Source organism: Phodopus roborovskii, unplaced genomic scaffold (assembly GCF_943737965.1).
Source record: "Phodopus roborovskii unplaced genomic scaffold, PHOROB, whole genome shotgun sequence".
NCBI lineage: Eukaryota > Metazoa > Chordata > Mammalia > Rodentia > Cricetidae > Phodopus > Phodopus roborovskii.
The window spans coordinates 44185608-44211871 of record NW_026126418.1 but is presented as its reverse complement, the minus strand read 5'-3'; the positions used below and the strand labels follow the sequence as shown (position 1 = coordinate 44211871).

General features: G+C 36.6%; 1 protein-coding gene across 23 annotated transcripts in view; it reads right to left on the bottom strand.

Annotated features, from left to right (window-relative positions):
* Positions 1-26264, bottom strand: part of Baz2b (bromodomain adjacent to zinc finger domain 2B) — a 213283-nt gene that overhangs the window by 23218 nt on the left and 163801 nt on the right. For 12 of the 23 annotated variants that reach the window (XM_051184605.1, XM_051184617.1, XM_051184609.1 and 9 more), the window contains 13 exons: positions 25634-25844; positions 20754-20846; positions 20582-20643; positions 15151-15216; positions 13364-13429; positions 11785-11829; positions 11517-11549; positions 10220-10285; positions 7752-7892; positions 4455-4709; positions 3358-3572; positions 2045-2119; positions 427-670 (listed from right to left, as the gene is read on the bottom strand). In XM_051184605.1, the coding sequence (XP_051040562.1) occupies positions 427-670; positions 2045-2119; positions 3358-3572; positions 4455-4709; positions 7752-7892; positions 10220-10285; positions 11517-11549; positions 11785-11829; positions 13364-13429; positions 15151-15216; positions 20582-20643; positions 20754-20846; positions 25634-25844 (1572 nt within the window). The remainder of the gene's footprint in view (positions 1-426; positions 671-2044; positions 2120-3357; positions 3573-4454; positions 4710-7751; positions 7893-10219; positions 10286-11516; positions 11550-11784; positions 11830-13363; positions 13430-15150; positions 15217-20581; positions 20644-20753; positions 20847-25633; positions 25845-26264) is intronic. The other 11 variants (XM_051184621.1, XM_051184612.1, XM_051184614.1 and 8 more) reach the window with 4 other exon arrangements.

The window sequence follows — 26264 nt, the reverse complement described above, 5'->3', positions numbered from 1 at the left end:
TGATTTCATTACTTGAACATCACAGAGAACGCTGAAACAAAACAAGGTGGCAACAATGTCAGCAGGTGATAGAAGCTTAGGGGACCACTGTCACACATCTGTAAGTAGAATGTCTGCACATGCAGAGCAAGTTTCTTTCCACGCTCAGCCATGCCACCGAGTGCTTCCTTAATTATCACAAAACACTTTAAGAGACAAATACACTACCTTCAGGCTGGGAGCACAGCACAGGCAAGACTGGTGGGGGAAGAGAGGACAAAGAAAAGGAAGGAGGAGGAGGAAGTAATTTTCAGATGAAGAAACTGGGACAAGTAAATGGCACAGACTGAATTCAAATCACAGACCCTTGGCCTTAAATATCGTTTTGAATTTTGGCAAGCTGCACAGCTCTTATTAAATCATATACATGAAACTGAACTTGATTACCTCATCTTCACAGATATCGGCCTTCTTGCCTTTCTTGTCATCTTTATCTTCTTCATCTTCATCATCCTCATCAGCTTGGTCATCACTGTCATCATCGTCGTCGTCGTCATAATCACTGTCTCCTCCCTTCCTTCTCCGCTTGCGTCCTGGAGTGGGTGTGCCCAAGGGATGGTGCTCTTCCCCAAGATCAATACCCCCTGCACTGTCTCTCTTGCCTGTTTTCTTAGCATGAATAATCCTGAGCCTTTAAATATTAAAAGAAAGACAGAATAAGAAGCTACTCTTGTGACTTTTAAAACCCTAATGTTTATGAGCACAACGCTAGGTTTTCTTTTCCCCCTCTTTGTCAGGGCAGAGGACTCAATGCAGTGTTTCCTAGGTAATCATCTACTGCTAAGCTATATTCTCCCACCCAGCACTCACCATCTAAAGCTGAGTCTTACTTTGTAGCTCAAGCTTTCACCTCCTATGTGCTACGATTACAGGTGTGCACTACCACAACCCAATCGTAATGTGAGTCTTAAGCAACAATATCTTACACTTGTGTAGTAAGCAATATATCAATGGCAGTAACAAATTCAATTAAGGAAATTTAAGACATGTATTTCCACAAGTTATAGAAGATATAAAGTTCTATGAATTGTATTTTGGTAATTTGACAAAAAAAAAAAAATCATGAAAGCTGAGATGAGTAATTCTAACAATGATCAAACGAGACTTCCTGATTTCTATATACTATGTGCTTAACTAAATTCCAATTCAATTACTGCAAAGAAACTAACCTCATAACATTTTAAAAATTATACTTATTCATTTTTATTTTATGAATTTACTTGCATGCATGTATGTGTACCATGTGAGTGCCTGGTGCCCACAAAGGACAGAAGAGGATGTCAGGTCTTTGAACTACCATGTAGGTGCTAGGAATTAAACCCAGGTCCTTTGGAAGTGCAATGAGCACTCCCAACAACTGAGCCATCTGTGCAGCCTACAAACTGTTCTTTTTGTGCATTTATTTACTTTCATTTTAGAAAGGAGATCACCATGTAACTCTGGTCTTAAACTCTACACCTTCCTGCTTCAGTTTCCCAAATGCTGAGATTACAGGTGTGAGCCATCTGCTTGGAGGACTATATACCATTTTAACACAGCACTTGAATATCTATACTGTTATTTATTTCCTAGAAGGAAGATAATTACATTTCAATGTTGAATAATTTTTATTAGATTTTGTAGAAGAGGATTTTAATTAAAAAAAAAAAGTCATTTGGAGAGGATGGTCTCAGATATTAACTAAGACAAAAGCAATCTAGTAACAACAACAATAGCAGAAAACATGGTTGCCTGATTTCACTGAGAGAAAAAAGAGGAAATTTATCTTTAAGTCTGAAGCATGAGTTCAATGAATCTAATTCTATTTTTCTTGTCTGCTACAGACTCTGACCCAAAGTTTTATTAATTTTAGATTCCATCAATCATTTCGGACTCCTGATTAAGTAGTAGTTTCCCTGTAGAAAGAGTAACATTGTAAACTGTCTTTCCAGCCCACATGCCTTATTAGAGACTTGAACTAAAAGGAGACAACACATTAGATAAACAAAATAGGAATAGGACTTACTTGCGGAGTTTACCTTCAACTACCCATTTATCTCTCCTCAAGTTTGACATATACTCAATGTTCTTGTCAATCTCACTGCCAATACAAAAATTTATTAAAAGATATAATCCATTGCAATGCATTCATTTAGTATTTAACATCTTATATTTTAGAAGATAAAATAAGTTTCACATCCATCCACATGGCTTTATTCAAGGACATTTACTTGAAGAAGCAATCATTTCTTCACTGGCTATAATGTTACTATTACTTTTGTTTCTACTTTAAGCCAAGAGAGCTGTAATACATTCTCACAATTACTTATAAAAACAGTATTCTGGTGTGACTGGCATATATTTAGGGAGTAACCATTTCAAATTCAAATGGGAAATTAAGGTGTACATGGATATTTACATAAGTATATATATACATAACTTATGTACAGATAATATCTCTGTCCATGTATATGTTTACTCTTCTAAAACAAAAAACATTATTGTTCTCTGTATATTGAGTTTACATGTATGCACAAATATTTTAAAGAACCACTCAGCATTCCTATATGTTAGCACACTTATGCATAATGCAATAATTTCCTGATTCAAAAGGTATTATTATATTCTTGGAGACATTTGAAAAGAATGCAAAAAATAATAACAATCGTATCAATATATCATAGCTAAGATATGCCTACCAATGGTAGAAATAAATTCACAAATCCTTTTTTATGAAAATGTAAAAGACTAAAAGTAACACAAAATTTTAGACAAACTAAGAATAAGCAAAGCATAAATGGTGAACCTGAAATGCTAGAATACTAGCTAACTCTTGTTCATAGTAAATACTGAAGTGCCAGGTGAACTTGGAATCTTAAATGAGATTAAGTACTATTGAAAAATAGTATAAACTACTTCACTGACAAACTAGTAATCTAAGGTTATATTAGCATACAACCAAATAAGTAGCTGGACGATCTTATGAATTGCTAAAGAAAATCAGATCCTCAAATATATCAAGAAAAGCAAAGTTGTTATGGGTTGCTATAATGGTTCTAAATTCTAGCACAGTAGCAAACAATAAAGATCTCCACCACATGAAGAAGGAGCAAAAATGATGAAATAACACAGGTAACAAAGACTACAGATTATACAGAAAGATCGTTATTGTCAATGGAACACAGAAATAAACTGAAATACTTTTAGTGGCTATCTCTAAATGGGATTTAAGATTTTCATTCTCTTCTTGGTGCTAGTTTCTAAAGTCCAAAATTTTTCTATAAGCAATTTGCATCACCTATGATTAGACACATTCCAAAGAGGGAAGGACTAACTTACCTCACCACGCTCTTGCTACACGCCAGTTCATTGATGAGGAAGGCAAGGACTGAAGCTTTCTGGGCTGGAGTATGAGCCTGAAAAGCTTTAGTCTTCAGGCTCTCAGTCAGCTCTGTCTGTCCACAGTGCGCTTCCATGAAAATCTGCAAAACCTCGGACACATTGTCTCGATTCACGCCAACATTCAGCAAATGCTCTCCCAGAGCGGTTTTGGCCTATAAAGTTTGGCATTTTATCAGTGTTTACCATATTCATTCATTTGAAAATAAGGACAAAATATTGGCTTATATATAATGCTCTAGATGTTGCTGATAAGGACTTTATTTAATCACAGAATTGGAGCAGAGATTAAAAAAAAAAAAAGACATCATGATAGACAGATAACTCGAGTGTCTATCCTGTTCTACCCCCTTGCTAAACCCTCACTGAACTGAGGTAGGGACAGGAGCTTGAATATTGGCAGGAGACAGATTTAAGTAGTTGACCAAGTCGTCTTTGTCTGTAAAGAGATTTTCTAAGCAATGGAGAGTAGGGATGATCAAAAGCACTGTTACTATTTTCTACCTTTAGTTATGACACGTTTTATAGGTCAGAACAGCGAGTAGGCACATGGAGAAAAACAAAAACAAAACAAAACAAAACATATCTGAGTATGAGGAAAGACAAATGTGAACAAATGGACTATCTACTGACCAATACAGAATCAACACAGTGACCTATGTGTGATTCATTAGCCTGATGTTCAGGACAATTGAAAAAGGAGAAGTTCAGAATAAGCATGCAAGTTCTAAATCCTTTAGAAATAACAACTGTTTTTGATAGATACCACGGGCCTGTAATAGACTTGGACTTTGCCTACAGCTAGAGCAATAAAGAATAACCAAGAGACTGGTCCATATTTCTCAGTTTAATAAGATTTCTCTACATTTGGCCCAATTGTAACCTAGTATAAATCTATATACAACTCCGGGAGATATATGTGAGCAGTGAGATAAAAAGGAGTCTCTCTACACAATCTTCTGCTATCATGGAAAAGTAAACCAGCAATGCACAGAGAGTACAAACTTAAAGCAATTGGTTAGATTTTGGTTTTTTACCTTGTATCCTGTAATCAGACCTGGATCACACACAGCAGCTGAGAGGAGTCTCACAAGCAAGTCTTGTACTTCACCCATGCTGTCCCCTACATTTAGCAATCCCTCTTGAAGGACACTGAGGTTGGGAACATCAATATTCACATCAAAGCCCAGAACTTTACCAAAGTTTCGTAAGAACTGTACCACCATGAGACAGTCTGAAAATGTGGTTCCAGAGAGGACAAGTCCCGGGATGCGAGGCCACTCTGGCAAGGGCTGCAAACAAAACACAGGGAAAATTAAAATACCTGTAAGAGTTAAAGTGGGGCTTTATTTGTGTAAACAGGGTTATGTATGCATTTACACGTACGAATACATGTCGACATTGAGTGTCTTCCTCAATTGCTTATTAAGCATTTATTATTTATTTATGTGTGTGTGTGTGTCTGTGTTGTATGTGCATACAACAGTGTGCCTGTGGAGGTCTGGGAACAACCTGTAGGAGTAAGTTTTCTCCTTCTACCATATGGGCTGTGAAGTCATCAGGCTTGAGCAGCAAACACTTTACCCATCTAGCAAAGCTATCAGCCATCCTCCAAGCACCAATTAGTTTTAAAAGTGTCTCTCATCAAGACCCTCAGGGATCATCAATTTGGCTAGACTGGTTGACCAGGGAATGTCTTCCCCCTGTGTTCTGGATTTACAGACACATGTGGACACGCCTCTGCCTAGCTTTTCGTGTGGGTGTTGGGGATGCTCATTCTGGTTCTGATGCTTGTGTGGTAGGCACTTCACTGAATGAGTCATCTCTCCAGTCCCCCAAATTACACTTTTTCCTGTCACTTAAAAGTAACTAAAGCTGCTATATTTCTTTCTTTTGTACTAGAGGGTAGATTTCCTGTGGACATTTCTACAGATCCCATGGTACTAAGTAAAGTGGCTTGAAGGCAAGCAATCTGGGTTGAGCTCAATAGGAACTCAAATTTTTGACAGCAGAAACATGAATTTAAATATGCTTATATATATTGATAAAATAAGGTTATTTAAATTAAATAACCCGAACACTCATACCAGTCACATTTTACGGTACACGCCTGAAATACCAGCATTCAATAAACAGGTGAGGTACTGAAGACCTCAAGGCCAACCTTGACATACAGTGAATTCAACACCAGCCTGAGCTACACAAAATCCTGTCTCAATAAATAAATAAATAAATAAATAAATAAATAAAAATAAAAAAATAAAAATGCAGAACCAATCAAACAACCAAAACAAAAAAACAAACAAACCAAGCATAACAAAATAAATAAGTGTTTCAAAAGTACCGTGCCACTACATAATTCACAAATGTGCACTGAGCTTTAATGATAGAGATGCTGAAATCCCCACTGTTTAATGGTTGCTCAGAATTGTTATGAGTGTGAGCCCTGGGCATTCCGGTTGGGAAGAGTGGTACCATCTACAGCTAATGGCTGAAATATGTCAATTGATCCACACTGTAGGCACTCAGGAGTCTGATTACAATGCAACTCTAGGGCTTTAGGTTTCTCTGTGTTTAATGAATCATCAATATGAGTTTTAGTATTAAAATTAGAGAGAAATCTCTTTGATGTTTCTCAAATACCCACACAAGGTAACTCTTTAATAATTAAGCTACACTACATTTATCACAAACATTAAAAATTCAGTCAATAGGTAATGTAAATTAGGGATATTTTGCCCATGTATGGATTTCTTTAAATAACAATTTAAATTTTATATGGAAAAGGTGACTTACAAATATTATCTAAATAAGCCCTTTGCTCTGCACTTACTTAGGTAACTCACTGAAGAGGTTCTTTTTAATACTGTTTGAAAAACAATAAACTATGCATAACAGTTAATGCTCTATTTGAAAGCCAGTTAATTACGAGTCTTCCTTTTCCCTGAACCATATGATACACACACTTCTACATAATTCTAAAAATTTATAAAACAAAGCTAAAAAAAAAAAGAGTATGGCTTAAAATAAATACATATTTGACAAGACAATCCACATGGTTTAAGTAAGTGCAAATAAAAGATGTAAGATAGCCAGGCAGTGGTGGCACACACTTTTAATCCCAGCAATGAGGAGGCAGAGATAGGTGGATCTCTGAGAGTTCAAGACTGGCCTGGTCTACAGAGTGAGTTCCAGGACAGCACACAGAGAAACCCTGTCTCGAAAGAGGGTGGGGGGGAGAAGGGGATAGAGAAGATGCACAATAATAAAGTACATTTAGAATTTAAACAGTCTGTCTGCTCACTATAAGTTTGTCAAATGTGTCAGCTAACTTACAGAGAAAAACATTCTGCTTAGGAAAATGTCAAGATCCAAACAAGTAGAACTGGTAAAATATACATTAATTTTTATGTTAGGGCAGTTATGCTAAGGAAAACAAATTGAACGTTAATACAATACAACCCCTACTGAGACACTAAATATTTGTGTTAAGCACACTACACAACAGATGGACGTGGCAGAAACTTGCAGCTGTCAGGGACCATGCATGGTGATATATTACAGGGTAGTTAGAAACTGCATGCATTACTGATAACACTTTCTACAAGCACCATGCTCTGAGCTATATTCAAAACTACACTTATTTCTCCTCCAAAATCCAGCATACCATGTTGTTTCTAAGGTAATTCTGATCTTTCCAAATAGCTACTCTTGTGTCTGACGGATGCAGACTGGAAGAGACAGCCTCAGGTCCCATGCACGGCTGGATGGAACCTTGTGGATTTCAAGGTGATAAAGAACAAGGCCTCTAACAGCAGACAAACTGGCTTCAATATACTGTTCGTCAGCTGTGTGGTCGGGGCAGGTCTCTTCTTTAGTTTCAGCCTTTCCATCAATAATTGGAGACAATTCTATACTACAGCCATGGGACTTTATGGAAGACTAGATCAAAACATATAATTCAAGGGATTCATATAGGCACCCAGCACAGGGCCAGGCATACAGGGACACATTCAGTAAAGATCGGCTAATGAACTAAAGGAGCTCACAGATAAACCTAATTTAGGTAAATATCGAGACTTTCTATGCCTCAATTATTGGACAGTACAAGACTACAAGACAGCCAGTGGGACACATCTGCTTCTCTGACTTTCCCTTGTGTATTTCTGTGGGGTTATCTATGAAAATGGAGTGATGCAAGGACCACAAGGATGGCTGACAATCCAGGCAAGACTAACGTGGGCTTGGAAACTTGTGGTAATTGGGGACAAGCAATCTGGTGAGAGAAAAGGAGAAATCAGGTTTGTCAGTGACACGGCTCAGGCAAGAGTCACCTTTTGGTCTGCCAAGCACATATCTTCATGAGGTTTCTTCAGTTCCTTTGCCATTTCTAATTCCAATCTCCGCTGCTCTAGTTTGCGTTCCTTATTCAATCTCTTCTCATCGCGTTTCTCTTGTTTCAACCGCTCTTTTTCCTTAAAGAGAAAATAATGCACACGGATGCTTAATCCCAACAAATGTCTGAAAACACTCTAATAGATATATTTCCAAAGTGATCAAACTATTATTATTTCAACAAAATCATCTAGGAATTGTGTAGAAATGAGGACTTCCTTTAATATTTCAATGTTTGAATTTCTTAACAAGTGTCTGTGCATGTGTGCACGACTATGTGTGACACTATGCATCTGACTGCACTGTTCACTGAGGTCACAAGCTTCAGATCCCTGGAACTGAGTTCTGAGCATTTGTGAGCTGCCTGACATGGGTCCTGGGAATTGAACCTGGGTCCTCTGCAACTACGCTATTTCTTCAACACAGTCAGCTACTGGATTTTAAAATAATTGTATGGTTGGTAGTCACATTATATATCTTTACTATGTAACCAAAAACTTTTAAATCTTAGGACTATGTACACTTAATATTAGACTCAGTGTAGACATCTATTACTCAAAATTTGTTTGATCCTTTGTCTTTGGATGAAAACCATTGTTACTCAAGGCACATGGACAACAAGCTAAGAGACCTGGTATCAACACAGATAAGTGTGTGGTCGCTGGATGGGACAGAAAGTCTACCTTAAGTGTACCAAAAGTTGAGACATGGTAACATACACCTTTTTGCTAATAACAATTTGCAAGTATGAATGAAGTGCATTCTTAGTTGCTACATTAGTAACTGCCGCTGTGCACATCATTAAAAAGTCTAGGTTAGTCCCAAATTTTTAATAGTAGTTTGGAAATCTTGCAGAGGAAGGCAGATTTTGGTGAATTCAAGACCAGCCTGGCAGCCAGGTATTGGTGGTGTACTCCTTTAATCCTAGCCCTCAGGAAGCAGAGGCAGGAGGATCTCTGTGAGTTCGAGGACAGCTGGTCTACAAGAGCTAGTTCCAGGACAGGCTCCAAAACAATACAGGGAAACCCTGTCTTGAAAAACAAAAACAAAAATAACAAAAACAAAAACAAAAGATCAGCCTGGCCTTCTGAGCAAGTTCCAGGACAGCCAGAGCTACATAGAGAAATCCTGTCTCTAAAAAACAAAATAAAGGAAGGAGGAGGAGAAGTGGACCAAAGTACACACTTGTAGAAACATCTCAGTCTCAGAGCACCTGTGATGATATATTAGCTAACATTGTAAACAGGAACGACAATCTAAAACAACAATGTTGGAGGTAATGCCAAAAGCACTGCAATGTTTAGGTAATGACAACAGAGAAATGACTGTATTTGATGCAGGGAATAAACTGTCAGGAAAAAAGGAGAAATTTTCTATTTATACTATCATTACTTTAATATCACATATCAAATATAAGATTCCTTCACTCTGAGGAGAAATAACAGCTGAAGGTTAGGGAATTGGCTGAGTGAGAAAAGCACTTGTGTAATGTGAGAATTTGAGTTCAAATCCTAGGGATCAATGTGAAGCCAGACGTGGTAGTGTATGCAGTGTTTTTAACCTCAGCACACCTACTGGGAGATGGGAGGCAGAGACAGTAGAACCCCTAACAGCTCATGGCCAGCTAGTCTGGTATATATAATAGAAAAATACCCCAAAACAACTAAAAGTAAAAAATCCCCATCATAAGACCCATGTATGGGACAAGGATCAACCTCTAAGACTGTCCTCTGACCTCTGCATGTTAGCAAGCACTTATGCACACAAGATTTTTAAGATCCAGACAATTCCATAAACCTTATAGACTAACTGCAAGTAAAGACATGCAAGGCCAATGCATCTTTCTGAATGAAAAGCCTTTTTATTCTCTTATAAAATAAATAATGTCTTAGTCTTAACTTCTGAATTCCCTTCCTTCTGAACCATATCTCTCACTTTTAAATTGAATGTCAAACTATATTATATCCACAATGTATGATGTTATTTCCTTTCTAATGTGTTGGCTCTGTCTAGCACAAGGAAATGTTAAACATCTTTTTCTCTCACCAATTCTTATGGTCATCTAGAGATGGTTCATCAGGTGAGAGCCCTGGCTGCTCTTCCAGAGGCCCTGGGTTCAATCTCTAGACACGCCTGGTGTGTCTGAGTTCAGACACAAAACATGCTTAAGAAGTCTGTGGTTGGCACGTTTAGTATTTGAATGAAGGTGCTCGGGACCTCTACACATGCTATAATATTAGTTTTGTGACGTACCGGTTAGAGTAATAAAGAGCTACAGCTAGCTAAACCACACCACTCAACACACAAAATCATGACAAACCTGTACTCTGAAAAGAATACAATAGCTCCTGTTTCAGGGAAACAAACATGTAATTTCTAAGGTAATATTCTAGAAATACATACTTACTTCTGCTTTCTTACGAGCTTCCATAGCTTTCATAAGCATCATATGTTGTCGCCTGCGTTCCCGTTCCTATTAGGCCAGATGAAATTAGGAGAACAACTCAACCACAGTTTAACTGTTTGGCTTTCAGATGAAAAACAACAACAACACCAACAAAACAACAACAACAACAACAACTCAATATAGCATGTTTAGCATTTATAGACAGGTCACAGTAAATACTAAATATAAGACAAGAATGGCCATTCTGTGCATGTTTTAGTTCAGGTTTAGAAAGCAAATACAAGAGCAATCAACAGCAAAAAGGTGAAGCAATGAGAGCATGAGGACAGTGTAAACAGAGCATACAAGGTTTACTTATGGTCAGCTGTGATGCTCCTTCAAAAGCTGCCAGAACAAAAAAGCATAATGGTTGGCTGGAACAGGTCAGTTACCTTACATCTGCTATTAGAAAAACCACAAAATGCTATAGCCAAATTTACAAGGTTATAGTGTTCTTAAAATTTAAGATCAGGCAGAAATTAATCCATAATCACTTTCACATCGTGGTTTTAGAATTGATTAAGTTAATTTCAAGTATAAAATCATTTTTAAATCCAATAGTCCACCAATAAATTAGGAAGATTTTTAAAAAGTGTTTATACCAATTAAAAGTTAAACTAGTCATGGTTCATACACATATACCAATGAAATGTGATATTCCTATTTACTGATGTCTGATGCTTGATGCACTATTTAAAGGTATAAATGCTGTACCATGGGCAAATAAGAGTAGTCTAAAATGCCCAGTATAGCAATAAGGTAAGCAATACCTTAATTTGGTAGCTACTTTTAATGTAAAAATTGCAGTTATTATTAATATTTAATCAACATTTTAGATTTAATATATTTGATCCCCCAAAGGGGTAATCCAAAATTTAACTATAAAACCAGGATATATTTCATATTCTCTCATCACGCAAATTCAAAATTACCATTGTACTTAATGGCAGTTTTGCATCTACAAGGATGGGAGAATATGGGTCATAATTTTATCTAAATGTATAATGAGTCAACTTTCCCTGTGACATCAGTAATATACATTTTTAGAGAGAGGTTTTATGCAATTCAATGAAAAATCTTGGAGATGTATCACACTTCTTTATAGACAGACAAGCAGATGTATGCAATGCACTGTGCTGTAAAGCCATGCAGCAGTATGTAATATGACAGCAGCCAGTGCTACACTTTATGCATTGCTATGACAACCATATCACAACCAAATCACAATGCGGTGTTAGATGTACAAAAATAAACATACCCATACCATATCTAGTCTATGCCTCTCCAACTCCTGGTAGAAAGAGTTGGCACAACATTATGAAACAGAAATCACAGAGTCATAAAACCAATTTTAACCCCCCAAAGACACCAATACCAAGGCAAGGCAATAAACTGTAAGACAAGGAGAAAACCTAAGCAAGAATTAACAAGAAATTTTAAAGAATGTATTTTGAAGATTCCCACCCCCCAAATCGTTAAGCAAAATGATAAGTACTTTGCACAGTTACGGTTCTGTGCATACAGACCTGGTGCTTCAGAAGGACGGCCTGCTGTCTTCTCAGTTCCTTTTCCTTAAAAATAAGAAGCTTTTAATATATGGGTTTTTGGAGAGATTAAAGTACATTAAGTAATACAAATTGCATTTTCTGATAAATTTTAGCCTTCTAATAGGCTTAATCACAGAAAAAGTTCACTATTCAATCTTTCTTAACTTGATAAGGCTCACTTAATGCAGATAGCTATCACAAACTGTACGGCATAATCAGTAGCAAAGATGTTTTCCCGTTAAGTCATTTCAACGTAAAATTCAATGGAAAACTGAAAAACATACTTCAATGGCAAATTCAAATATAGCACATTAAAAACAGTACATGCATTTTAACAATTTATGATTGAAGCCTTAAAACTAGCTTATCAAAGCCCTTCCCCATTCTAAAGTTCCAAATATACTCATGTGTGTGTGTGTGTGTGTGTGTGTGTGTGTGTGTGTCTGTCTGTCTGTCTGTCTGTCTGTCTGTCTATCCACCAGCAGTTCACATTACCATCCAAGGGGATGGGACATAATGCAAAACAAGTATATAAGTTTGTTGCCTATTGACTATTGCTTAGCAAGGTAAAATCTAAGAGAAATTAATATTAAGGGTAAACATGAAGGAATATAGAAGAATTAAGACTTCCTTATTCTAGAGAACAAAGTACAGGAGTGTATGTTGAAAAGACTGCAAGCTAGAGCTAGGGCTGAACTTAGAAGCAGAGCCTTGCTCAGTTGCGTAAACTCTGGTTCATTCCAAGCACTCCCATGGTGCCCCCAAACAAAAACCAATGAGCAAACTGCAAAGCATTCTCTTGGCTCTATTTGGAAGAGCTGTGCTGCCAACTAGAGCTCCAGCAGGTTCATTCAGCTGCTGCCATTCAGAATTCAGGGGAAGGGAAAAGCTAAGTAGAGAAGCAATAGAGTGAACAGAACATCTCTCTGTGCTTCATGCCAGGGAATTGTGGTCAAAACACCTCAACAATTTTGCTACAGTTATATAATGGACTGACTTTATTATTATGTAACCACAGTCCAGTTCTTCCCACTTATTTATTTGTTGGTTTATAGACTGGGTCCTGCTATGGCACTGGACTTAACTTCCAAGCCTCTTATGTCTGCCTCATGACCGTAAGCATGGCAGGTATGCATCACAATGACAGGATTATGCACTTTGTTTTTAAATAAGAAGAACATTTACTGGACACTAACAAAGAGAGAGTTATGAGGGGACAGTCAGGTTTGGGGCATGGTTTGAAGCATAAACATAAATGACACATAAGCTAGTCCTGGTAGTCATTCTTATCAAGCAAAACTTAAAATCCAGATGCCATGCAATAGTTTACATTTCTGATTTGATGTCTTCCATTTACACATATCAAAAAAAGCACATAAAACCTACAGTAAGAAATAAAAAAAAACATACAAAAATATACATAAAAATAAAAGCACACATTTACACACATATTTTACAATGGTAGTTTTGAGAAAAACTATTTTTTTCATCATCAGTGTTGTGCAAATTAAGTTTTTATTTTTGAAAATAAAAACTCTTGATTCCCAGCTAAACTAACCTTTGTTCGTTTCTCGGCCTCCAATAATTTGGCATTTGCCGCTTCTTCCTTCTTTTTCTTTTTAGCCTGTGCATGCAAAACAGGTCTCAAGTCATGCAACAGCACCGCTAGGACTTGCAAATAACCTCAGACTCGAAGCTACATGCCTCACAAGGTACAAAACAATCATGTAACACATATGCAGACAATTACAAATATCCCCACCCCACAATGCACTGTTTCCAATCAGCAGATCAGTGCTAAAACATATATGAACACCCTCAAAAAAAAAAAAAAAAAAAAAAAAAGTCACAAGACAACATTTTTTTCCTTTGACAAACTTCTGAGATAACATTATTTTACCTTGACACTTGAGATAAAAGATTGATTGCCATGTATTACATTTTGGAGGGTTTTAAAAGAAAATTTACTTTCTGAAAAAGTTTTAGAAAGAATTAATATTAATGGATAAAAAGAACTTAAAAATTGATCACTAACATTTAAAGTACATATCTACCTTTTGGAATTTCCTTTAATCCTTGATATTTTAGATAAGGAAATCCATTATTTGGTCGTGGGCACTTTTAGTAAATCTGATTTTCACTACCACTGTACAATGGGTCTTGATTTAGGGTTTGTTGTTTAATAGGACAGAGCCTGCACTCTGACAACCAGCATCACAGTATACCACCTGAAGTTACTTACCATCTGTGAGTTTCCATCTACCTGCTAGTTATTGTTTATTTGTTTTTTAAAAAGAAATGTTTTGAATTTGGGGGATAGAGGTTAGCTTAAACTGAGTGAGGGAATATGTGTATATTCCTATGAGAAAATAACTATAACACAAGAAAGCCCAAGTCGCTTTGGACCTCAGGCCATACACTGTTCCATAGAGCAACAGGTCATGAACAGCTACCTAAGGGTAAAAGAATTGCAAGTATTAAACGTTTATTTTGCTGGGCAGTGTTGGCACATGAATTTAATCTCGGCAACATGGAAGGCAGAGGCAGGGGGATCTCTGTGAGTTCAAGAGCAGCCTGGTTTACAGAATTAGTTACAGTACAGCCCGGCTACACAGGGAAACCCTGTCTCACTCCACCGTCCCTCCCAAAAAAAAACTGTATTTTCACTATATTTGAAGGAAATAATTTCAAGACATATGCCATTTTTGATACAGAACATGACACATAATTTGCCCTTATCTTGACAATGGGACACTTCTTTCTAGCATCAGTTGTGATCTCATAATGTGACAGTGGCACAAGCTGTTGACAACTGCCATTCATATAAAAAGTTCCAAACTTTTGCATGAGTTGAGGCCTGTATGTGCTAACCTCACTTCTTCGGTATTTCCTCCTGCTGATTTCTACCTACTAATTGGAGTCTAACACACCCTGAATCCCTAATTCTAGGCTGCTCACAGGGAAGGGAGGTACACTAGGAATATGTTAGCAATACCATTTTCTGCATTTGAGTTTCTGTTTATAAACACTGGTTTCTAACTGAAAAGAAAATGTCTAACTATATGATACCCTAAGGGTGTTCCAGAGGGTACACCAGAACACCCTGACAAACCTATGGGCTGTTTTCTTCCCTTTCTTTTCTTCTTTTTGTTTTCCTGTTGTTTGTTTTTATTTTACTTTCTGGCATTTACTGCTAGGATGGATGAACTTGAAAAAAAGTTCAAGGAATACCTCAATACACTAGTGAACATATTGATCTGAATAAATGTGGGAACAATAAAGCATTCTAAAGGTTCTTGCATTTTAGGGGTATTTATCTTAATTATGTTAAATTAAGAATTCTACCTCAAGAATTTGCTGAGCTCGGAGTTCTTTTTCCATTCTGATTTGCTGTATTCTCTTAATTTTTTCCTGTAAGAAACATTATGAAAATTTGAGATAATGAAATAAATATTTAGGTTAAAAGTTTTAACTGGAGTCAGACAATTTAAGACATGAGTACCAAATTATCAAACACTATCCATACTGGATCTGAAATTCAGTTACTTGTTGTACAGTGATTTATATATTTGCATGAGTTTAGAAATTCTCATAATGGTAAACTATAAATATTTAGTGAACATACAGAAGAAATAACAAAGCTGATTAAAGTTATATATCCAGACAGTATTCTGCAAGTTCAAATAAAACAGAAAACATAAATACATAAAATGACTGATAGATTGTTAATACTTACTGAATGAATTTGAACAAAGAACACTATTTCTATAAAATAATTTACATGCATGCCTTTGTCAGATTGTCAATAAAGTTAAAGAATACTTTAAAATCACAACTATATAGTCATTACACAGCTATAAGATCATTATTAAAAATAATCTCCAATTCTAAAATGTATTTCACATGTTGACAACATGATATGAACAATCCTTTTAACCACAAGAATAAAGCCACAAGATTTTACAATGAATTAATTTAAATTTATAATCTAGGAAATTACTTACATTAGGTAACTCCCATGAAAAAATATCTAAATTTGGTTATACTTTATAATTTAGCAATCATCTAAGTTATGATAAGAACATACATTCTGAGTTTTAAAGTTGACTTCATATGCTATAATCATAGCAAAGAAATTTTTTTTTAAATGCGCTTTCAGAAAGTTTCAAACTGGCCTGGATAGGAATAAATTCCTAACAACAATAACATAACTGACATTTTTTTTACTTATAATTAGATTTGTTCTAGAACTTCTATATCAAACACACTTTATTCATAATCAAACACCACTGTGCTTGTCTTTCAGTTTCCAGAGGTAGCATTAACTGTGCATTACTAACTTTTCAGTCATTCTGTATAAGTGAGGTGTATAATACAATCAAGAGATCGGAGTACTCAACAATCTACTTCAGAAGACTTGTCACTCTATGATTTTGCTACTGGTGATCCTTTCATGGTACTGAATATTACCTGCAGCTTACCAGAAATAAAAACCCAAGCTTTTATTCTTACGTTATTTCTAAGCAATGCACTGAAGAAACCATTTTAAATTATTTACTTAGAAGTTAAGACATGAGGACCATATTCTTGATGAAAATTTTCTGTTTTTGTTAATCATAAGACTTTAAAAGGGGTATGACTTTAAATTAGCCAAAGCATTCTACCATTCTCTCATGTGCAGATATAGACTCTTAGACTAAAGTAATCTGGGCTTAAATATATTCAGTTTAAATCTTTATCTTAACTTTACCTTAAATCTTTATCTTACAATCGTATGTATGTACATACGTACGTACACACACACAAACTAGATGATTGGAGACAATATCATCAACATGAAAACTAACATTTAAAGTTTTTATAAATTTTTTATACTATTATGTAGCTATCTACTAAGATGATACTTTATATACAGTATCTTATTTATCATCAAAGAGTCTTAATGGTTGGAATTATATTGTTTTTCTAAGTAAAGGCCCTGAGTTCTTACACAGAAATATTTTGCTATAATGCTAACATTTAGTTCACAGAGTCATAACTTGACTTACACTGTGCTCACCCTACTTCAGTGTGATGCTCCCACAACCCTGTAAAATTGCTTTGAGGATCCTTGTTGTGTATGGGAACACAAAGCTCCCACACTGGTTAAGTACTTATGGAGCATCCTCTAAGTCCTGGGTTCAATCCCCAGCAGTGGCAAGGAGGGAATGGGGTTGGGAGTTTGCAAACTGTGGTGTTCTGCACATGGCAGAGTCGGTGCAGTAATGACCCCACAGGAGCTGTGGCTGCCTGTATTGTGCCTACACAAGATGGTATTTTACTCAGCAGTCAGCTGTGAATCAGGGAAGGGATCACAGGGCCTGCCCCTCCATACTGGGCTCCTGACTGCTGTGGATTCTGGGAAAGAGGCAGTCATTGTTGTTAACTGTGTAACCACTGAGAAATCCACCAGGTTCCAATAGATAGTTCCAAACCCAGAGTCACACAGGTGAGCCTGGTTAAATTCAGGGGACTCAAAACAAAACAAAACAAAACAACAACAACAACAAAACAAAAACATGAATGTGAGAAAGTGACTTATATGGAACAGAGTTGGGGTAATCGGGATAGGAGGTAAATTAGAAAGAATGTGTGAGATAGAGAGGAGTTACTGTTGTTAAGATACATGTATGAAATTGCAAAAGAAAAAAATTCAATAAAAATTATGTTTAAAAAAGTATGAAAAAATACTATGATGATATTTTTTCTCAAATTTTGTGTTAAAAGTATCCTAAAATGCCAGCACTTGGGAAGTACAGGCAGGTGTATCTCTGTGAGTTCGAGGACAGCCTAGTATAGAGTTCCAGGCTACACAGAAAGACCCTGTCATTAAAAAACAAACAGAGATAGAAAAAAATATCCAAAGAATGAGAAGAATGTGATTCTATCTGATTCTAGATCATTTCAGGGCTAGATGACACACACCTGTAACCCCAACAACTCTGGTAACTGATGCAGGAGAATCACAAGTAGGAAGAGACATCTTAGTCTCAAAAAGAAAGTAAGAGAAAATAAAATGGTCATTATTTAACAAAAAGTCTGAGTAGTGCCATAAGTGTTGGGATAAATATATAAGACTAATTCACCTGGTTAATGTTGCTGAACGCTCTGAAGCCTAATGCTGTTTCAATTAGTAATAAAGATTGCGAAAGTTGCAGGCACTTGACTTTAAGATCACAAAGCTGAATTTAATGTAGTAAGATAATCTGATATGTCAACATAAAATCAAAGAAGCTACAAAAAGTGCAACAAAATGACAGTATGTTTCTCTAAAATGAAGTATAAAAACACACACTATTCATTAAAGATTTACAACACTTTAACAAATGCATTAATAAGCATACTTATTTTAAGTCAAACTCACAAGTTTACATATTGTGTTTTAAATTATGGTAGAAGGTATATTTTATAAACCTCTTTCAAGAACAGTATTTATTTTTTGTCAAGGGCTGTGGAAGGCCTTATCTCATTTAATCATCAGCCCCCATAGTCACCTTCCTTTACAACAAAGGAAATAGAGTCATGAAACATTAGTCCTTCAAGGTCATAAAATCATTAAGCAGTTGAGCCCACATTTAACTCTAGGCTGCCTGCTTAGAAATTCCACTCTATAAGAATTCACTCTGGTCACATATCTTTAGTTAATTATGGAAGAAACATCAGAGATAATGACATGGATTCCAAGCCAAGCAATTTAGCTAGCAGCTATTTATATAACAACACAGTGATTTCATTTAAAACAATACACTTTCTCCCCTTTTCCTTGTTTTGGTGTTGGATAAGCATGTGGAGATAGGAAACAGCTCACACACCTTGTCAATTAAAATTTTGTTCATTTTTTGCTTGTTTGTTTGTTTTGTTTGTTTGAGACAGGGTTTCTCTGTGTAATAGCCTTAGCTATCCTGTAACTAGCTCTTGTAGACCAGGCCGGCCTTGAACTCAGAGATGCTCCTATTTCTGCCTCCTGAGTGCTGGGATTAAAGACGGACGACACCACCGCCTGGCTATTTTGTCTATTTTTTTTTAATTACTTCACTTTACTAAAATTAACTTCAAAAGTAGAAATAAGAAGGGTAATATAGAAATAAGAGAGAACTCTGGATAAGGTGAATAATACTCTGAAAATATTCAGAAGTAATGAGGGCAAACTGTCTTCTAAAACAGCTAGATAAAGTTTTTTTTTTTTTTTAACCAATCGGGTACATATATCATTTGCTTAAATTTAATTAATTGAATTACCATAGATGTGGGGTGCACATGTGCCATACTGCACCCGAGGCAGTCAGATGACCACTTGTGAAGTTGGTTCTTTCCTTCTACTACTATGTGGCTTCAAAGGACTAAACTCAGGTGAGGCGTATACTATGCATGTTTTAAAGTGCCAAATTTCCTTATTAAAACTTGGAGCTTCAAGTAATATCCCCTATCCACTGATACACCAATTTAAAGTTTGAAAACAGTCTCAGAGTACCAACTTGAATTCAAAGTACAAGAATATTAAAATATTCATAAGTATGAAATATATAATGCCTTATATGAAATTTTACTTTTTAAAGAACTTTAAGAAAAAGAACTTGATTTTAAAATGAGGGAAGTTCTTATAGGTTTTCCTCTAGGACCTGTGATCTTTCCATCAACAGGTTCTTGGCTGGGTTTTTAGTACTAGACCAGAGCTGCCCCTTACTAATGGGTCTTAGGTCCAATCAGACAGATGTTAGCCACTTCCAAGACTAGTGCAGCAGCTGCACCACAGGGAACCTCTTGCCAGACTGGCCACTCTTTGCCATTTTGCTAATTGATACGGTATGCAACTGACTTCTAAGTATTTATGCTTAAACAAAGAAGTGCAGCTCCCTCATAAACAAGTTTCTATTAGCATTAGATGGAGGATGTAACAGAGAACCAAAGTTGGTCAAACTGCAGGAAAAAGGACTGTAGAGTACCCATCTCCATCTCTTGGACAATCTCAAGACTCAGAGACATCATGGAAGAGGGATCACAAAAACTATAAGAGCTAGACGGCTAGCGAACTGCTGGGAAACAGTGTCTATTGCAAATGACAGGAATGTTGCAAATATAAACTCAACAATTTTTGCCTACAAGACCATAGCAGCAGATATGCCATCATAGGTAGGGAAAGAGGTCACAAGGTCTTACCTCTAGTAAGAGCTACAGGCAGCCAAAGGCTTCGCGAGCAGGGAAAGATTTTCTTCGGGGTGAGTCCCCTTGATAGCCCTACACCCAGGTACATATGAGCAATACTAGTTGGACTCAGGAGGGTGCAGCTCAAATACTCGAACGAACATACACAGGACCTGAGTTCCAATATCAGAGCATACATTTACGGGGGAAAAAAAGGCCAGGTCTTGAAAGATGACTCAGCAGTTAAGAACACTGGTTGTTTTTGCTGAGGACTTCAGTTCATTTCCCAGTACCCACATGGTGGCTCTTAACCATCTAGAACAGTTTTGGATGATCCAATGCCCTCTTCTGGCCTCCATGAGTACCAGGCATAGATGTGGTACAAAGACATAAGTAGACAAACACTCATTCATATAAAATAAAAATAAATATCTCTTGAAATAGGAAAAAAGATGTTTAAGATGGCAGCTTCCTAAACAGACAAAGACATTCACACAGGACAGTGGCTATCTATATGGTAATCTAAGTGGGAACCATGCCCATCCCGTGTACATGCAGACCCACACTGGAAGTCCGTGCCAGCTCATGGACATACCTGCTGCTTCATAATCTTCATCTGTTCTTTCTGCTTCCGCTTCTCTTCAGCAGCCATTATTGCTGTTAAGAGAAAATAAGCATGTCTGCCATCACAGAAACACAGGAAGGGTAGCCCATATGCACCCCCCCCCAGTTCCTACCTTTCAAATCCATGCATGTATGTCACCCACCTTGTTGTTTTTTAGCTTCTTTGGCAACCCGTGCTTGCTCCTGCTTTTGAAGTTTTCTCAAAAGCTTTATTTGTGCTGCTTGTCTGGCTATTTCTGAAAAACATAAAATTTCAAAGGGTATCATTGACAACTTTGCATATCTCATAAATGTTAAAGAGTAACTGTGAAATGGGTGCTGAGTCACCACGAATGCCAAAGGGTAGATTTAGACCAGCATGCCATGCTCATTCTCCCCTTAGAAATGGCCAGATTAGCCTACTGTGGTAACTCAAGGTTGTAATCCCAGCACGTGGGTGGCTAAAACAAACAAATCATGAATTTTAAAGCCCCAAAAAGTTAGAAAATAATTGCCAAACTATTTAATCAAATATGAACAAAAAACCAACTGCATAAATGTGATCCCCATCACAGAACTCACATAAGCACCCTCTTTACATTACAAGCAATGCTTCCTTGGTAGCTAAGAAGCTGCTGAGACATTTCAGTTTAGCTTCAATAAACATGCACGTGTGTGCATGTGCACGCGCGCGCACACACATATGCAAAGGAAGAGACTTCTAACCAAATTTGTATTTCAATCCTTGAATCTAATGACATTCTCACTTACAAGGCAGAATGAAGAATATTCAAGAGTTTTAAGGACAGCAAAGTTCTTATGATTGTAAAGGATAGACAGAAGGATCTGGGGAAAAAAGACTTAACAGTCCTATCCTTCATGCCTCCCTTGACCCAGGTCATTTACCATGTGACTTTGGAGTCCCTCTCATTGAGAGATGGAATACACTCTGCCCTAGATTCTGAATTCAGGACATGCATAACTGTCCATGGTCGAGAGGACGTTAGCTGAAAAGAAAGCAGAGCTTTCAAGGGTACATGTGTTCTCTCTCTACTGCTCCTGCGCCTTGTCCACCAACCCAGGACACAGGCTGCTCGGTATTGAACACATGGAGCCAACTGAGCCCACACATGAACAATCTCAGCCAAGACCTATGAAGATGCTCTCTCTGACTCCCCCTGGAAGAGTCTTTAGCTTGTAGTACCCTGAATCACTGGGATTTAGTGATTGCTTGTTAGTGTGGAAATGGGTCTAATGGATACAGAAACCATATAATGTCATTATTCTCCTCAATGGCAAGTGTGATCTGAATGCTATTAACTCTAAAAGGGATGTATCATAATATTACTTGAAAAATAATTTTAGAAAGTAACACTTTACAACAAAGAACAACAGTTCTAAATTTTGTAGCCGATGAAGATGTAAGGAACCTATAAACTATATTAACTGACAATGATTATGTATGTCTACCATTTATTGAATGTGAGTCATGTATTAAATTTACATTATTTTATTTAATCTTCACAGCAATTTTGTGAGGTAAACAATCTTATACACAGTATATAAATAAAACATGCAAGTCCCATAGATGTTACAGAGCAGTCAAAGCACAAACTCCTATCTTTCTATACTGCCCATCTACATTTCACTATGAGAAAAACCTTGAAGCAGCATTTGAATGATTCAAAGTCCTAGTAGGTCATGACATAGTAGTCATGACATAGGTCATGAATTGGTGGTCACTAATTTTCTATTGTAACAATTTTGAAAACAAAGTCTAATTTATGTAGCAAACTATAGATACTACTGAAAGATAAAATGAAAGCTAATGCTATTAAAATACATTTCGAACTTCTAATAGTGTTCACTATTTGAAAATCATAGTAATCATTAAAACTTTCTGAGTTATGAAAAAGATCTCTTATATAGTAAATACCTTAGAAATAAACATCACAAAAACTGGCATGCAGAGAAAGCAACCTCTGCTAAGAATATTCTAGAAGACTATCATAATAATGAAAAATAACACATTTTCAATATTTAAATATTAATATTTAAGAATTTAATGTGGATTTTTTTGTTTTGTTTTTGTTGAACTCTAATTTTTAAGACTTGACTTTGTCTTCAGCTGAAAGGCACATGATTAGAAAAGTTTCTGAAAAAAGTTACATAAGTTTACCTTTCACTATAAGTTAAATTATTTCTCTAATAGAAGCAGGGGCTTTATAAATTCTGAGTAAGTCATAATGAAATCAGTAACTTTCCCAATAAGAAGATGTTAATAAAATATTCAAAAATATGACTGCCTTAATTTCAAAGATAAGTATTTAGTCCAAATAAACCCAAACCATATAGAATTAGTGATCTTTCAGACACAAGTCATTTCTTTAGACATGACATTCCGCAGCATTGCAGCATGACTAAAATCTGCAGATGTCAGACAGCTGTGAGCACTCCTTCTGAGAAGGAAGGCATTGGAGAAAGCTCTGTCCCCACATTTGCTGTTCTGTGACCAGTGCTAGCTGCAATTCTCTGCTGTCCACAGCCTGAGGTATTAGTGTCGGTCAATAAACATGCAGCTTTCATTTACACGCACTGAAAACCATTATCACATCCAAACTGTCAGATTTTAATCTTTATTCTGTGATAACTTGGAGCTCTCCATCTGACAGTGTTTGGGAAATAAATTTAAGATGTGCATTTATCATTTTCTTATCTATTCTGTGAATGTAACCCAATTTTTCTGCATAGTTTAATCCTAGTAGAATAATATATATCAGAAACTTCTAGAATCCTCTCAAATAACCCCTTTAAATTGTTTGAAACAGTTAAACAATCATCAAACAATTCATTGTTGCTTAATCTCTACAAAAGGGGCACATAAAAATTCTTATACTTGTAAATATAAAAACATTATTTATTTATTATCGTGTATGAGGTATGCATGTAGGTGTGTAGGCCACAGCAGCTATGTAGAGCTCAGAGGACAACTTGGACGAACCATTGACTGTTCTGCCTTGATGTGAGGGGGTCCAGGGACAAAACTCTGATCACAAGGACTGGGCAGAAAGTAACTTTACCACTGAGTTACCTTGCGAGCCCAAATGTAGTAATCACTTATTGTTAAATACTGAATGCTTTAGGGCATGAGGACTGTTACCACCAAGCCTAAAAACCAGAACTTGATCCCTACAACCAACATAGTGAAAGGAGAGAGCTGCTATCTGCAATTTGTCCAATGACCTCCACAATTTATGGGGACACAAGTGTCCCCTACTCTCTTTAACAAATTAATAAACATAAAAAAGACACTAAGTACTTGTTTTCATGTAAAGAAAATGTGTGTGTACACACACACAAACACACACACACACACAGGGCTTTACTGATAAGTTTTAAAATCAGGGCTGGCAAGATGGTTCAGTGGGTGAAGGGGATTCCTACCAAGACTGACAACCTGTGTTTATCCCCACAGCCCACATGGTGGGAGGAGAGGACTGATGCATGAAAGCTCCCTTCTGACCTCCACACATGTTGTGGTATGTGCACCTATACATATACGTGCACATGTGCACACACACTGAGGAAAAACAATAACTGAAAATGCAATTTAAAAAAGTTTAATGCTGGGCACACTATAGCTGGTATGGTGGTGTGCACCTTTAATTCAAGCATTCAGGAGGCCAGCCTGGTCTACAGCGTTAGTTCCAGGACAGCCAGGGTTACACAGAGAAACCCTGTCTTGAAAAATCACCAAAAACCAAAAAAAAACATAAAAACTTTAAACTAATTTTTGAAACGCATGCACATCTTTTAAGACATTTACTATTTTGCTTTTAATCATTAATAAGTAATTTGGAAGATGAAAGTTTTAAGATAAAGAAAATAATGTTAAGGCAGAGAAAGACTGAATCTATATTGTTAAATGGTAGTCAGTAGTTGCTTTAAATGATTACTGGATGAAGTACAAATTGGAACAACCATTTTAGAAACAGTGCTGATTTGCCTGTAAAAGATGGGTGTGGTCTATAGGAAATATATACTTGCAAATGTATAACATATTTATTATTACACTATTTGTGATGGTAAAGATTCATCAAAAGAGACTGGTGTTCTAATGAGGATGTCAGAGAAACATGTGTCATCACTGACTGCAGGGCCACTGGAAGGTTGGTCCCTAGGTGCTAGCTAACACAGAAAGATGACTGAGGTCAAGCTGACAAAGTATAAGGGGAATAAGGCACACATGGGAAGCTTTCAATGTGGATATGTGTGTGCACATTTCTAGAGAGATTAACAAAAACTTGTTATGACTCCACTGATGAGTGGGAAAGCTTTTAAAGTATTTTCTTCTATGAGCTTTATTCTATGGATTATGATTTATTTGCAATGAACAGAAATACACTTTGCATATTTTCCTCTAGATCTTATATTCATAGAGCTAAAGAATTCTTGAAATGACATAAAATTCTGAGAGCCCTTTGAATATAACTTAATTATTAAAAATTTAAGCCATGAGTTATCCTGTGTCACAGGAACAGCTCTGAGGTAACTTATGTATAATTTTGAATAATAAGTACATCTCTGATCACTGGAAGTACTTTGAACTTAATAATCCTGCTCTTTGGTGCCCTTGCCATACCTAAAACATACCATCGGCATTCTGAAATTGCATACCCAGACTTCAGGAGTCTCTAAACTAAATCACTGCGGTTAGTCACCAGTAACTAGAGTTCTCTGTTTGAAAATTGACCTACAGACCCACATATTTTGGAGTTATTCTCATGTACACTTCCAGGAATGAGGAGCTGTTAACAGGGGAATCCCAGGTAGGCACAACCTTAGGGCATGTGCCAAGTGGTGGCTGATCCTTCTGTGCAAATCTCAACGGCCACACACAGGAGAGGATGGTGTCTGTAAGCATGACTCAACATACAGTTATACATTCAAGGAATTCCTCGTCTGAGAGCAGCGTCAAATACTTCCAAATCAAAACTACAAGATAACTATGGGGTCTCCATGACTGTTAGTTAGTGCATCTCACCTTGAGCCTGCAGTTTCCTTAGTAATTTTGCATCTGTGTTATCTAGGAATTCCGCACTGCCGACATTGGGAGGGCGGCCCTTTCGGCGTTTCATCCTGGATTCCTCTCTTGCTCTTGGTCTATCTGGATTGGATGGTCTTCCCCTTCGGCCATCCATTGCCCTGATACGAGGAATGACATCCTCTTCTTTCAAAAGACACCACTGCATTCCCTTTTAATTAACAAATTACACAAATAAATATTACAAACAAAATAAAAACAAGGGATTGAGATAACAGAAAGTTCTAGTTACAATCATAGTTTTTAAAAAAATATATAAGGCTGGTACTAGTTTTAACTTTTTAAAAAACTAAATTTAGTTGAGTAATTTTTCTATGATAAACCTTTAATAAATATTCTAAGTCACTATTTATTCCTTTCTTAAGTACATAGACAGATTTTTATCTATAACTATAAGCATACACAGAGTGACATAACAATCATTTCTGAATACAGTTATGACAAAGTTCGGAGGCATTGGAAAGTGTCAGTTGTGTGATTAATTCCCTATGGGTTATTCTTGTGTGTTAATAGTTCAACAAAAATATTAGGCTACCAAGGCTATAAACTTTTTTCTTAGATGAATATTATA